This window comes from Aspergillus pseudotamarii, assembly GCF_009193445.1.
Source record: "Aspergillus pseudotamarii strain CBS 117625 unplaced genomic scaffold BDV38scaffold_5, whole genome shotgun sequence".
NCBI lineage: Eukaryota > Fungi > Ascomycota > Eurotiomycetes > Eurotiales > Aspergillaceae > Aspergillus > Aspergillus pseudotamarii.
In genome coordinates this window covers 779,227-791,677 of record NW_022475019.1, presented here as the reverse complement: position 1 = coordinate 791,677, position 12,451 = coordinate 779,227, and the positions used below count along the sequence as shown (strand labels likewise).

Sequence of the window (12,451 nt, the reverse complement as noted above, 5' to 3'; positions counted from 1 at the left end):
TAGAGGAAGCAGTCAGCAAGGCATTTTCATAATATTCACTGTGGGCGTTGCCATCTGCTCTGTTATTTAACAGTATTTGCACAGCCTCACAGTAGCCATTATATGATGCCCACATTAAACCAGTAGCCCCACTGCTATCTTTTGCATCTATTATATTCTCCTCTGTAGCGAGGATCATTTTCAACACAAGACTATGTCCATTGAAGGCAGCCAGATGCACTGCATTCATTCTATCCTTTTCATGCAGTGGCATAATAGTTTTCCAAAATATAGAGAACCACAATTCATGTCTGCTTGTGGTGGTGCTGTATAGACCGTGTACCAGATTAACCATTTCTTGCTGTTGTGATGAGGACATTCCCCGAACATGGTCAGCCCAGTATACTGCTGAATATGACAGGAAGCATTGAATATTGGATTCTAATTGTTGGCGGTCCTCGAGGTCATCCATTTGCAAGTATCGGATACAGATTTGTGACATTTCCTTATCGGCATCTGGCAATTCGAAGGAGTATTCCGATATAGGTTTGTGGATGATATCTCTCCCAATAAGAAACTCCCTGGCTGTTTGGTGTATAAGGTAGATCTTTGAGTTGTTGATGAAAACAAAAAGCCCACAGAGTTTTCGTATCCTGTTACTAAGCCTGGTGGGTTCAAGCCGAGCTGCTGCTGCAGTTCCCAACTCAGGATTGGCAGCCACACCTAATGCCATGGACATTTCCTCTATTGTTAATGGGCGCCGAGCACCAACAATAATCCGTAGGATCTTCTTCGCGATATCCTTTTGACCAGATGGGACTCGACTAAGTATCTTCTCGTACGCAGTGTACACGGACTCGGGTACCAGCACAATTGATACATCAGCTGGCCGAAGGCTATTCTGGAACGTATTACGGATGTCATCAATAGCCAGATATAGCCACAGGTACGTGCGGTGTTGCATTTGCAGAAGCTGATCAGCAATTCGCTGCTCCACATCGGCTGGGAGCCCTGATGTTTCAGCCAACTCTTTTACTTTTGTCTTCACCACGAGATCAATCTCCCCATGAATCTGTTTATTTTCCTGCTCCCCCTGCAGACGAATATGCGGGAATAGGTCTGTTATAGGTTTGAAATTATTCTGGATGTCATCGTATGGGCGGCTGGTGACAAGAAACTTTAACCAATTTTCTCGCGTCGTCGGTAAGGTGGCTTGGTTATAGAAGTCTGTGAGTCTTTGAATGAGTCGCTTCTGGTCCACTGGGCGACATTCGTCAAGTGCATCCAGCACACAAATAGTCTTTGGAGATGTAGGATCTGATGTGGCTGCTAGGAGAATCCGCCAAAGCTGATCAGGCTCTTGTTGAAGCCTTTCTCCATTTTTCTCCCAGCACGGCACCGCATGTCGTAGCAGACTTGGGTATTGACTAAAGAGCTGATGTAGTATTGCACACAGTGCCGTAGCAAGATTATTCTGCTCGTCATTATCCTTGAAAAAGAAATAACACACTGATACCTCTGAACCACAGGCTTGTATGTCATTATCAATAAGTGACTTAGAGAGCACAGATTTCCCACAGCCAGGGTCAGCTGATATCCAGAGAAGATCATTGCCGCAGCTATTCCACCAGCCGAGGTAAGATGGATTCTGTAAAGCCCACTGACATGTTCCTGGTACTCGATCAGGATTGATATTCTTGTGCTGCTCGTAGTTCGAAATCTTGAACACTTGATGACACCTTTTCTGCTGCTCGGTCAAGACTCGAGCAGTGTGTTCAGTGTGATACCGTTCTCGTTGATCATATGCTTTATCCAATCGATCGTTGGTACTTTTGATCGCTCGATTTAAGTCTTCTAGGGAGCCTACAGAGCGTGATATAAGCAAATCATCTCGCCATTGAATATCAGGCTAGTCCAAGTATCACTTACGACAAACATCTGTAGCCAAGCCTTCTTGCGACACTTGACCCTTTGGTATATATCCCAACAGTTCCTTAGTGTATGACGCCGCGGCCAATGCAGCATATCCTTGCCATTGCTTGTTTTTGTGCGAATCAGAATAGTCGCAAATACCACGGATTACAATGCAGGGAAAATCCAACATCAATCCTGCCGCCTCCATTTCAAAACACAATGCCCCAGTTTGCGTGCGGAGCTGTTCTCGTGTCCTTCCGTGTTTGATGACAGAATTTCCAGACGCAATAATGCCGTAGTGAGTTTGCGGTTCATTGTCCTCGCGCTCACTTCTGGTCTCCTCCCATTCTCTCAGACATACATCACAGTTGTCTGCAGTAGCCGGATGGTCGTACCTGATCTGAAATAAACGATCGCTGTGCTGATTAGGTTTCGCAAAGGTTTTCTGGGTTTTTCGGGTTCTCCCAATCGCCTTTCGGAGATATTCCGGATAGTGAGGATCATCGGTAAGCTCAGCAGTCCTCATCATACTAACGGCCGCTAGCAGCGACCTAGGAGGGCTGTTCAGAGATCCCACTCGAGTAAATTTACCATCACTTCCAACCTTGCCCATATCATACTGAAGCACACCGCCACAGGTACCTGTTGGACAGCTGATAACGATATCACCAAGCCGTATATCACAGGTAGCGGATGGAATTCCGCCTCCAACACCTACCATTAAGCCAATACGTAGTGATTTCGAAAACGTACGGACCATATGGTTTGCAACTGTAGTAGCTGCAGTATTGCCATATTGGCCTGCAGGCAGGCAGGCGATCACGATATTGTGTTTGCCTATTCGGCCCAACGTGTAGATATTTGGATCTGTTGTATCTTGCTCGTCGAGAATTCCGAAATTTTCGTCGAGCATTTCTTTGGCTGCTGCTGCCTCGACGGGAAGGGCGCAGATCCAACCTATTTGAAATTCTTCTGGTGGAGGACAAGACATTGTATCGTCTGATCAAGACCCAGTTAGGGCTACCTTGACAGTGGCAATGGTTGATGGGATCTCTAGAGTCCAAAGATAGAGGCAACGGCCCGTTCGGTTTAGAACTCTACTTCTAAAGGGATTGAGGGACCAACATTCTCTCGAAGATAAAGATGAGATTATTATCACCACCCCAAAGTCAGCCTTGTCCTCAAATATCACGGTGGCTGGGGCGGCAAGAGGGGAAATATGATTAGCAGCAATTTACAACCCAACCCTCAGCCTTGTCATTACCAAAAGTACACACTAAGAATATTCATTACTCCCATACTTCCCTATACATATACTCACCTCCCACTATATATACACATTCGTTAAGCTGGATCTCTGCTAGTTATACCACATAAACTAATTCAACATTGGATATTTCAATAGCCACCCTGACTCCTGAGTAGTAACCTTGAATGGTGTGTTCCAAGACTTTGATTCTGCATCAAAATTATATAGAACAAGGAGCGGGGGTATTACAAACCACTGTATTTAAAAGCCAGGCTCAAGGCCAATTATGAATGTACATCGACTAGCTGTCTTGGCATTACGGTCACTTTTCATCGGGTGTTTACTAGTAATTGCGTAGCCTCTCTAGTCATGCTCTCTATATTGGAGCCTAACATAGCCAGCATGTGTTACTGTATCATGATACTTGTTACAAATGTTACAACATCCCAAGAAGGTTATGAGATACTGAGATTACTTTGTTCTCTACCCCACCAAACACTGCCTGGCGCTTTGACCACCAAACTTTAGCCCCAAAGGTGTAGTAGTGATTTCATTTGTTTGCTTATATTATCTTTGAAAGCTGCTATGCGGCTAGGATTCAGATACACAGTCATCGGTTGTCTAACATACGGAGCAGACCCGCGGAATCTAACTTGAAGACTTGAGCTTCTGGTTTATATTCAATGCACAGGGCCGAGAAAAAGAAGGCTATATGTTCTGTATTAATAATATATACTTATACCATGGCCATATTAGAGTAGGTGTACAGTTCCCTATTCTATTACTTGTTTGTGGCTCAGATTCGATATTATATTCGACCTAAGGTCCTGTTAGATATTGGCCGTCTATGCTACGTACTCCACCGCCTCCTAAGAAAGGATAACCACGCATAAGTAGGCTGCGGGTATGCTTATAAGCTATGGCTCCTTCATGGTCGATATGTCTTTGATACTATTCAGGACCTCTTCAAGAATAGCGGTTTCTGCCCCTGTTTGATTCTCAGGCAAAGGTGCAAAATAACAACCGAAACTTAACGGAAAACAATCAGTACTTGTATTAGTGGAAGATATACTCTCTTACTCAAACTGATCTAGTAGACTATGGTGATTCTTGCTTAATAGAACTAGTAACTAGTACCTCCACCGCACGTGGCACCATATAACCCTCCTCAGGTGGACCCTCAACGGGCGCAGACGAATATCTGATTGACTCGGATTTCACTTCACCCGAAGCTTAGTGCTTATTCAAATAGAATAGGCATGGTACAACCCGTCTTTTTGTGGGGTCTGCAGAAACTGACAGCTTTAGCCTCGTGCCAGAGAGACATTTTAAAGTTTCCTGACTCGCGTTTTGACTTTTTTCTTGTTTGACTTTCCTCAGTACTTCATTTTGAAATTATATATGTTCTTCGAGTCGCTGGTTCGAGAGAACCGTGCAATGCTTCCGAAAAGTCTTCATCAGGTTACTGTCATGTCGCAGAATGAGGATCTCTCGTTTAAGCCACTTGATGATTGGACGTTCACGAATGAGAGGGATTTAGATCGGGGGGTAGTGGAAGTTTTAGAGGCCCATGAGTGTGAGTATATTTCACCGGAATAGTCAGAATGTTTGCTGATATTTTGCAGCAGCTGGAAAATACCACAACCGTATGTCGACTTTGGATCGCGAGCTTGACGTAAGAGAGTGCATACAGCGACTCAGTGAAGGGCACGAATAACACATTTCATAGACTGGAAACAATATCCCCCATGGTATACTGTAAGTATGACTTGTCTCAAAAATACGAGCAACATCTGACAACGCAGATTCACAACCACCAAAGCCCTAGAAACCTGGACAACTCGACAACACCGCAATTATTTCCCATCAGCGTTCTGGCCAGTCGTAGCAAAGAACCTCAATGGTACTTTCGGTTGCGAATATCATAGAGATGAGAAGGGAAAGATACTTGTGCATGGTAAGTTTCTTTCCATCATAGTCTAAATGCATGATACTGCAGTTGATCGGATAATAATAAATAGATAGACTCCTGGAGCTGTTTCAAAGTAAAGCGAATCTGGAAAATGCCCAGCTCATTCATGGTCTATGATCACTGGACACAACTCGCAGTATTCGTCCGACATAATTTCTCAGCATCAACTCAACTTGTCATGTTCATCAACTGTCCAGATCAGATCAAGTCCCCGCTACGCGCGTCCATGTCGTCTGTTAAAACAAGCGATCCCTACTCCTGGCACGCTGCCTTTGCGAGAGAAACCATGAATGTATATGATCAGGCTATTTGGGACCTTCGCGGTGTGGTATGGGAAGTTGAGGCTGTGAGTATTCCTATCTTTGGCTCTAGAGCTTAGTTACTTAGATTGGTATGTTCCAGTACCAAAAGCAACTCGGAAGCTTTCAACCACAATTCACTCTCCTTCACGATATGGCGAGGCATATCAGTCATAACAAGGAGATCCTTGACGTTGCTGCGGACACCGTGGAGAGTATAATGTATGAACAATCGGTGTTGGATGAGCAGCATCCTCGTCTCGCGGACAGAGTACCCTGGCATGCCAAAGACGTTCATCAACAGTTGTACCTCACTGCGAAAGGGATTAGAGCGACAAAGCTTCGGTGTATCTCTCTCAGTGAGCGACTTCAGAATGAGATCAACTTGGTGAGTTTATCATACAGAGCCTCCATGGGTTGTGCTAATTCCGTGAGTAAAGGCATTCAACATCGTCTCCCAACGAAACAACGAAGCCTCAGTGCAGATGGCCAAGAGCGCCTTGGTGGATAATACGATGATGAAGACGGTTGCTATTGTTAGTCTGGTTTATTTACCGGGGACATTTGTGTCGGTAAGTGATCTACATCATGAGCAAGATGGAGTTAGGTGCTTATCAAGATAGGGTATCTTCGGGATGAACTTCTTTAACTTCGATACCAACGAGTCGGGGACCATGATGTGGAGCTTGTCGGATAATTTCTGGTTATATTGGCTTGTCACTATTCCATTGACGCTGACTACGATGGCGGTTTGGCTACTATGGTTCAATCGGGATGTGATCACGCGTATTATTTGTGGACGGACAAGCGGAAGTCCGGGAGTTGAGAGGGCTTCTGTGCTTGACCAAAGAACTGGTCACGAGTCCTCGTGATGTAATGTGAAATACTTGATGTTTGTATGGCTTATGACTCTGGAAATGTTTCTTATTTGAAGCGTACATTAACGATAGGATTGAATGAATGAAGTAGAATCACGTAATATATTGATTCGCAATGTTCATATGTATGTTCATAGGTTGATTAAAATGTGTAAGTCGATAGCGGAAATTAGTTATATATAGTGTTGAACTGGTCGAGTTGAAGACGACGGTCAAAGCGCATTGCCAAGATCTCTTCTGGCTGCTTTGTGCGGCTGAAATACACGCTGACATGAGGTTGAATCTCGTAACGGACGTCAAGTCATTATATACGTTCCAATCCATGGATCGGAACCATTAAATTACTTCAGGAATCGAATCCCACTGTCGCGATGTATGATGGCAACGCGGATGGGTCTCGCTGGGCGTAAATGTGCACAGGTGCTTTGAGGTAAAATGGAGCAGCGCCGGGTACCACCAGTCGCAAATCCAAGGCGTACACACGAGAAGTAAGGCAGGTATGGAAGGACGGGATGAAGTTGAGCCGCGGCAATGTGATGGGCACTAGCAGGGTTGCTACATAGCAATTGTCTTCAGCGGGTACCCAGTCTAAGAATGCTATAGAGTATGAGAAAGGCGGAAATTGTGTTTCGGAGTAATTCTTCGGTCTGCCAAAGAAATCTTTTTTCTTGGTGGGTGCGTCTTCATAGTAAGATGTGGTGTAGAAAGTAGTACCAACGAGTTGTCCCCGAAAGGACTGGAGCTGTGGCAAGTCCGGCTGATCCCCCGTGACTCGGTAGTGCAGGAAGAGATTGACCGTGCTGCTGATCAAACTGTGAGGATCTCGTAAAGGAAGGCGAAAGCTTTTTGGTGGCTCCAATGTCACAGTCAACTGACCGTACTCTTCCTTTGAGCGACTATCGAGGACTGCGCGTTCGGCTTCTAAACAATAGTCATTCGCGCCATTCAACAGGTCTAAAGGCGGCCATTCGTCGACTGCCGGTTTGACTCGTAGTTTGATCTTGTGTACTAGGAGAATATCCCGCTTATCTATTACAGGGATATTGCGAAACAAAGCAGCTTGGATGGTATACAGGATTTTGCATGCCGGCGGTGCATAGTCATCCTTTAACTTGCCTCCGAGGCCAGATACAGAGGGATCACCGAAGCTTGGGGGAGGCCGCAGGTGAGCGTGTCGAATGGCTGGGCTGGCAATTCTATGATTGCAGACATCCGGCGATAGATGGTCTGGCACCTCGAAAGTGAATTCAAAATGATATTTGTGACGTTCCTTGAACAGTTTCCCAGGTGGAAAACATGAGTCATCAATTAAGTATTTGAGATCCTGGAATTGACGGTAGGCCTTTCCAGTTTGTAGTCTTGTACGTTCCTCTCCTATTACCATTGTTAGATACGTCGAAGTAGCTATGCTCCCTTACGGCATACCTATAAACGATATTTCGATCCCATCCACGCGAATGTCACAATGCGAACGAACAGTGACTACGCCTTGGATCTTATCTCCTGTCAAATGAGAGTAAAGATATGACTCATGGGTGTTATTGTGCCCGGTTCGAAGAGCAATGTCAACCGAAAAGATATCCGTTATACTCATTGTTCTGGACTCGATTCAGTAGCGAGCTACCGGGATTGCATAGAAGACAAAGGGTTGGCATTGTAAATTCCAGACAAGTGCAGGGTATAAGGAAATTGCCAAGATTGATGACTGCATGTCGTTGTGGAGATCCTAATGCAAGCTAATGAGGTTAGCTCGGTCATGTGAAGAGTCGGTATCCCTTTCGGGTTTAGTCATTGTCACCACGGGCACAACTATGCTGCTGAGTCACCTATTCTTAGACCAACGTATAAATAGGCTATTCTTAACAGCATCAACAACCCTTAGGCTTAGAGAAGAGGATCACCATTCTGAATTTAAGACCTTTGCTAGGTTACATGGAGTAACCTGCCTAGAAAGTCAAAGGAGATGGTATACCACCTCGAATAAATGGCTATATATACCTGAGATCTGCCAGTCTCAATGAATATATATAATTGAGCATAACACTGTTGCAAATATAACTACCCACTGAGGAGTGGATCTCCCCAACGTATACATTTTGTAAGTTATTTGGGTGTTCAGCCTACTGGTCAATACACAGTTTAGGAACCGGGTCACTCACGGATTATGGTTCTGTACCAAACACATGATATAGTGACGGACGTATCTTCCGATTGTCAAAAGGAAATATACGATTTGAGAGACATATTGAATGCTACTACTTGCAAAACATATCCTTATCCCCTGACACAAACGAAGTAGGCCGGTTATGAAGCACAAATCTATAGATCAATGAACTAGTCCACATGAAGGCTTCGTCAGGACTATCATCTCGATGGTTACATCAGCACCAAAGGCCGCGCCGATCACCTTGGAGCGACCTGGTAGCCCCTCTCGATATCCCCGTGCTAACCGATGCAAGATACTAAGAACAGTCGCCGAGCTGGTATTGCCTGCACTACTGTAACACTGGTAGCTCATCCGCAGGTGATCATCAGATGAGAGCCCTAAAGCATGCTGAGCACCAGTTAGGATCGCACGACCACCCGGATGCAAAGCCCAGTCATATGTAGTGGGATCAAAGTTGGACTCTTCCAAGCGAAGGGAGGAAGAGTTAGTGATGAGGTGCCCAAATGAGGATGGCAAGGATGACTTGATGATCCTCGGAACGTCCTTGGAGATTATTGGCATAAGTCCTGACGTACATCAGCGCCTATGTATACGATTTATATGCGTGGTCCTCACCTGTGGGAATCCACCGGATGCCAACACAGCCTGGTCTATCCACTAGTGTTGATTGAGCGCCGCGTATGTTCCATATGGGCTCTCTTTCACCTGTTTTGATCCCCATGCCATTACTCAGTACAAGTGCGGAGGCGCCGTCTCCGAATAGAGTGGGGCCAAGGTTCGCGGTCGATTCCTTTGCGATAGTTTCCAGCCATGCTCTAATATAAACAGTCATAGTCTCGGCGGCAATCACAAGAGCACGAACTGGCGTGCCTTCTTGTGTCGCGCCACGCAGAAGGTCATATGCTGTACGAAGGGCCGCTACGCTGCCGGCGCAGGTGACCCCACTCAGCAAGGTCCGGCGAACGTGCTTGGAGAGCCCTAGCCTCTGACAAAGTGTGCAGTCGAATCCAGGGCTAGATGTACTTGTACAGGTCATAGCAACTACATGGGTTATGTCCATCGGATTGCCGCCCCAGTCCTCGATGGCTTGCTTTGCCGCGTCCTGTGCTAAGGGGATACCATACTCTTTGAAGAGATCATCACACTCTGTGTTCGTCAAAATATTATCCTGAAACCAGAGGGGATGGTGTGCCGGTAGGACACTATAGCGGTTCTCAATTTCTGTTCTCTCATTTATCTCAATTATCTTCAGTAGCCTGATATGAGTATGCAGGTTAGCACAGGTAGTGAGCAGGGTAGGGCACACTCACGCGGTATTCTCTTTGTAGCAGTTGGAGATTAATTTAGGTACAAACTCCGGTCCAAGCTTGTGCGGCGGATACTGGAGTCCAGTGCCCACTATAGAGACAATAGGAGACTGAGCCATTATCAAAGTCGAGTCGAGTATCCGATTAAAAGCGGTGGAAGTGGGAAACGAGCGCTGTCCATTTACTACGGCGGCTCGGTCGATCAACTGAATATATTTACATGATGAAAGCGAGAGGAGAACAGGTTTGGACCTATAGCGCAGGATATCGTAAGGGCAAGAGGAGCTGCCAGGGCTCGAATTATCCAAGATCGTAAAGATGGTGTGTTCCTTTTCCGGTTGCGGTAGAGAGAATATAGGGTGTGTGATACAACACATGATAATCTCCCTTGATGTTCCTGTCGTGGCTGTGGGGTTGACAAGCAAATCTTGACGGCGATAATAGGAATCAAGATATAAACCTGATTGGGAGTAATTGACCCATGGTCGGTCAAGCCGCAGAACTAACGTATACCTCGGCTCTTGGCATATGACGGTGACAACAACCTATTTAATGATCGGAGAGGAATTACACCTGTAACACGAGGTCTGGCATTGTCTTAGATTACTCATGATAATATGGAAACAAATGGTATTCAACAGGCGTTCGTGAGTGGGCCCACAGAGCCACCGATATATCGAGAAACCTTCGCGCAATGGATCGATAAGCAAGCAGCTACCTACGGCAAGAAGCCTGCAATACTGTCAACATGGCAGGGAATAAACCTCTCTTACGGTGAACTTGCGGAACGAAGTAAGCATGTGGCAAAAGCTTTATTGGGGATGGGCTTTGCACACGGCGACTTTGTCGGCATCATGGCTGGCAATTCGTGCCAACATATCGAAGTGCTTATGGGAGGGGCACGCATCGGATGTCCTGTTGTGTCCCTACATAGCACATACACCCCAGATGAGCTGAAAAGGGCCGCCCACAAAACCTGTAAGTAAATTGAGCGATGAATATATACACCTAACCAACGACCGAGTTGACGAAAAAGAAAGCATGCAAACTTCTGTTCATCGCATCTCGTATCGGTCGTCGAGACCTCTCTGCTCATGTGGAAATGATGAAGAATGCTGTATCTTCAGGCGCACTCCCAGAGCTACATGGGGTTCTTACGATTGGGCAGAACGACTATGATGGATATGCTGACGGCCTACATACGTATGAGGCCCTCTTCGCGGACTACAAAGAAGGTGTAGTGCACCCTGAAGTCGATGGAACATTTTTGCTCCAATTGGCAGAGAAAGCTGTCATGCCCGATGACGTGATTCATCTCGAGTTTAGCTCTGGTCAGCTCTTTCATACCCCCCTCAAGTCTACCCAGTTAACCAGTCCATAGGTACCACCGGGACTCCAAAAGCAGGAATGTTAACAGCTACGTATGCACAAATTCTAGCCATATGTTGAACATGCTCTGATTTGAAGTTAGAAACCTCATCGGAAGTGCCTCTACAGTGGCCGATCAGTTAAACCTGACCCCGAAGGATATCCTCTGCTCTCCTACTCCAATATTTCATGGCTTTGGTCTTATAGTAGGGATTTTTGCACCCTTACTGCATGGTAGCCCGGCTGTTCTCCCTTCGGATCACTTCGATGCACATGCAGTCCTCGAGGCTATACAGAGGCAGGCTCCTACTGTCTTGATTGGTGTACCCACCATGTTTCTGGCAGAATTAGAGGCTATGGCAAAGGGACAAATCGACAGTTCCCTGCGGGCGGCTGTGGTGGGTGGCTCTGCTATCACGCCCGCATTAACAACGAACATCCGTGCAATAATGAAGACAAAGGAGGTTTTTGTCATATATGGGATGATGGAAACAGGTGTTACATTTATGGGCTCCGTCAACGGGTTAGAGGGATCAACAGGTATGGTAGGGTGTGTGATGCCGCATGTCTGCGCCAAAATCCTGAATGAAAGCGGCCAGATTGCTCGCCCCATGGAAAAGGGGGAGCTTTATATAAGTGGATTCACACTGCAAAAGGGATATTTTGGAGAGGAAGAGAAGACATTGGAGGTGATGACACAGGATAAAGATGGGAAGATCTGGATGCGGACGGGGGACGAAGCCATCATAGATGCGAGTGGGTGTTGTCATATCACCGGGAGGATTAAGGATATTATTGTCAGAGGTGAGCATAGAATATTAATCTCAACCGGATCAACATAATTGACAGGGTGGATAAGGTGGGGAAAATATTTCCCCCTTAGAAGTTGAGGGTCGGCTCGCCTCACATCCAACCATCAGTGAAGCAAGTGTGTTAGGTTTACCTGACGCAAAGTATGGGGAAGTTGTAGGATGCTTTCTGAAAGGTACATCTAATGCTGAGAGGCCATCGGACGAGGAGGTACAGAGCTGGGTGAGAGAAACCTTAGCATGGCACAAAGCACCAGTGCACATATTTTGGATCGGAGAACCTGGCGTTGCCGACGACTTCCCCAGGACAGGAAGTGGGAAGCACCAGAAGCATACCATGAAGGGAATTGGGGAAAGGCTCATTGCCGTGAAGAATAGACAGTTGTATGACTCTCCATTGATGGGTGAAAGGTGGGTATAGGGCAAGTAGCTCACATGATGTATATCTACTGGGATGTCACCCAAAAGGCATCTGCTGTGTTTCCACGCATTGCTCCATTGGCACGGAG

At 46.1% G+C, this 12,451-nt stretch overlaps 5 protein-coding genes across 5 annotated transcripts in view; 2 read left to right on the top strand and 3 right to left on the bottom strand.

Annotated features, from left to right (window-relative positions):
• BDV38DRAFT_295130 (purine and uridine phosphorylase) overlaps positions 1–2,970 on the bottom strand; it is a gene marked incomplete at its 3' end in the record, with an annotated part of 3,525 nt that extends 555 nt beyond the window's left edge. The window contains exons 1-2 of the mRNA XM_032062645.1: positions 1,909–2,970; positions 114–1,842 (exon numbers count right to left, since the gene is read on the bottom strand). Coding sequence (XP_031918404.1) covers positions 114–1,842; positions 1,909–2,884 — 2,705 coding nt within the window. The 5' untranslated portion in view covers positions 2,885–2,970. The remainder of the gene's footprint in view (positions 1–113; positions 1,843–1,908) is intronic.
• Positions 2,971–4,612: 1,642 nt separating this feature from the next.
• BDV38DRAFT_278507 (uncharacterized protein) lies at positions 4,613–6,285 on the top strand (the record flags this gene model as incomplete). The annotated part of the gene is made up of 8 exons (XM_032058741.1): positions 4,613–4,718; positions 4,768–4,817; positions 4,872–4,900; positions 4,948–5,099; positions 5,168–5,460; positions 5,517–5,801; positions 5,854–5,985; positions 6,037–6,285. 8 exons carry the CDS (start codon positions 4,613–4,615, stop codon positions 6,283–6,285), a joined length of 1,296 nt encoding a protein of 431 aa, XP_031918403.1.
• Positions 6,286–6,479: 194 nt separating this feature from the next.
• BDV38DRAFT_295128 (uncharacterized protein) lies at positions 6,480–7,986 on the bottom strand. Its single transcript, XM_032062644.1, has 2 exons — positions 7,717–7,986; positions 6,480–7,665 (listed from the first exon to the last, which is right to left on the bottom strand). Exons 1-2 carry the CDS (start codon positions 7,883–7,885, stop codon positions 6,638–6,640), a joined length of 1,197 nt encoding a protein of 398 aa, XP_031918402.1. The 5' UTR covers positions 7,886–7,986; the 3' UTR covers positions 6,480–6,637.
• A 956-nt stretch (positions 7,987–8,942) lies between these two features.
• On the bottom strand, positions 8,943–9,884 carry BDV38DRAFT_295125 (thiolase-like protein; the record flags this gene model as incomplete). Its single annotated transcript, XM_032062643.1, has 3 exons — positions 8,943–9,001; positions 9,074–9,660; positions 9,769–9,884. The coding sequence occupies 3 exons, from the start codon at positions 9,882–9,884 to the stop codon at positions 8,943–8,945; spliced, it is 762 nt and encodes a 253-aa protein (XP_031918401.1).
• A 498-nt stretch (positions 9,885–10,382) lies between these two features.
• On the top strand, positions 10,383–12,363 carry BDV38DRAFT_295124 (uncharacterized protein; the record flags this gene model as incomplete). Its single annotated transcript, XM_032062642.1, has 5 exons — positions 10,383–10,743; positions 10,806–11,056; positions 11,092–11,186; positions 11,237–11,937; positions 11,993–12,363. The coding sequence occupies 5 exons, from the start codon at positions 10,383–10,385 to the stop codon at positions 12,361–12,363; spliced, it is 1,779 nt and encodes a 592-aa protein (XP_031918400.1).
• Positions 12,364–12,451: the final 88 nt, after the last annotated feature.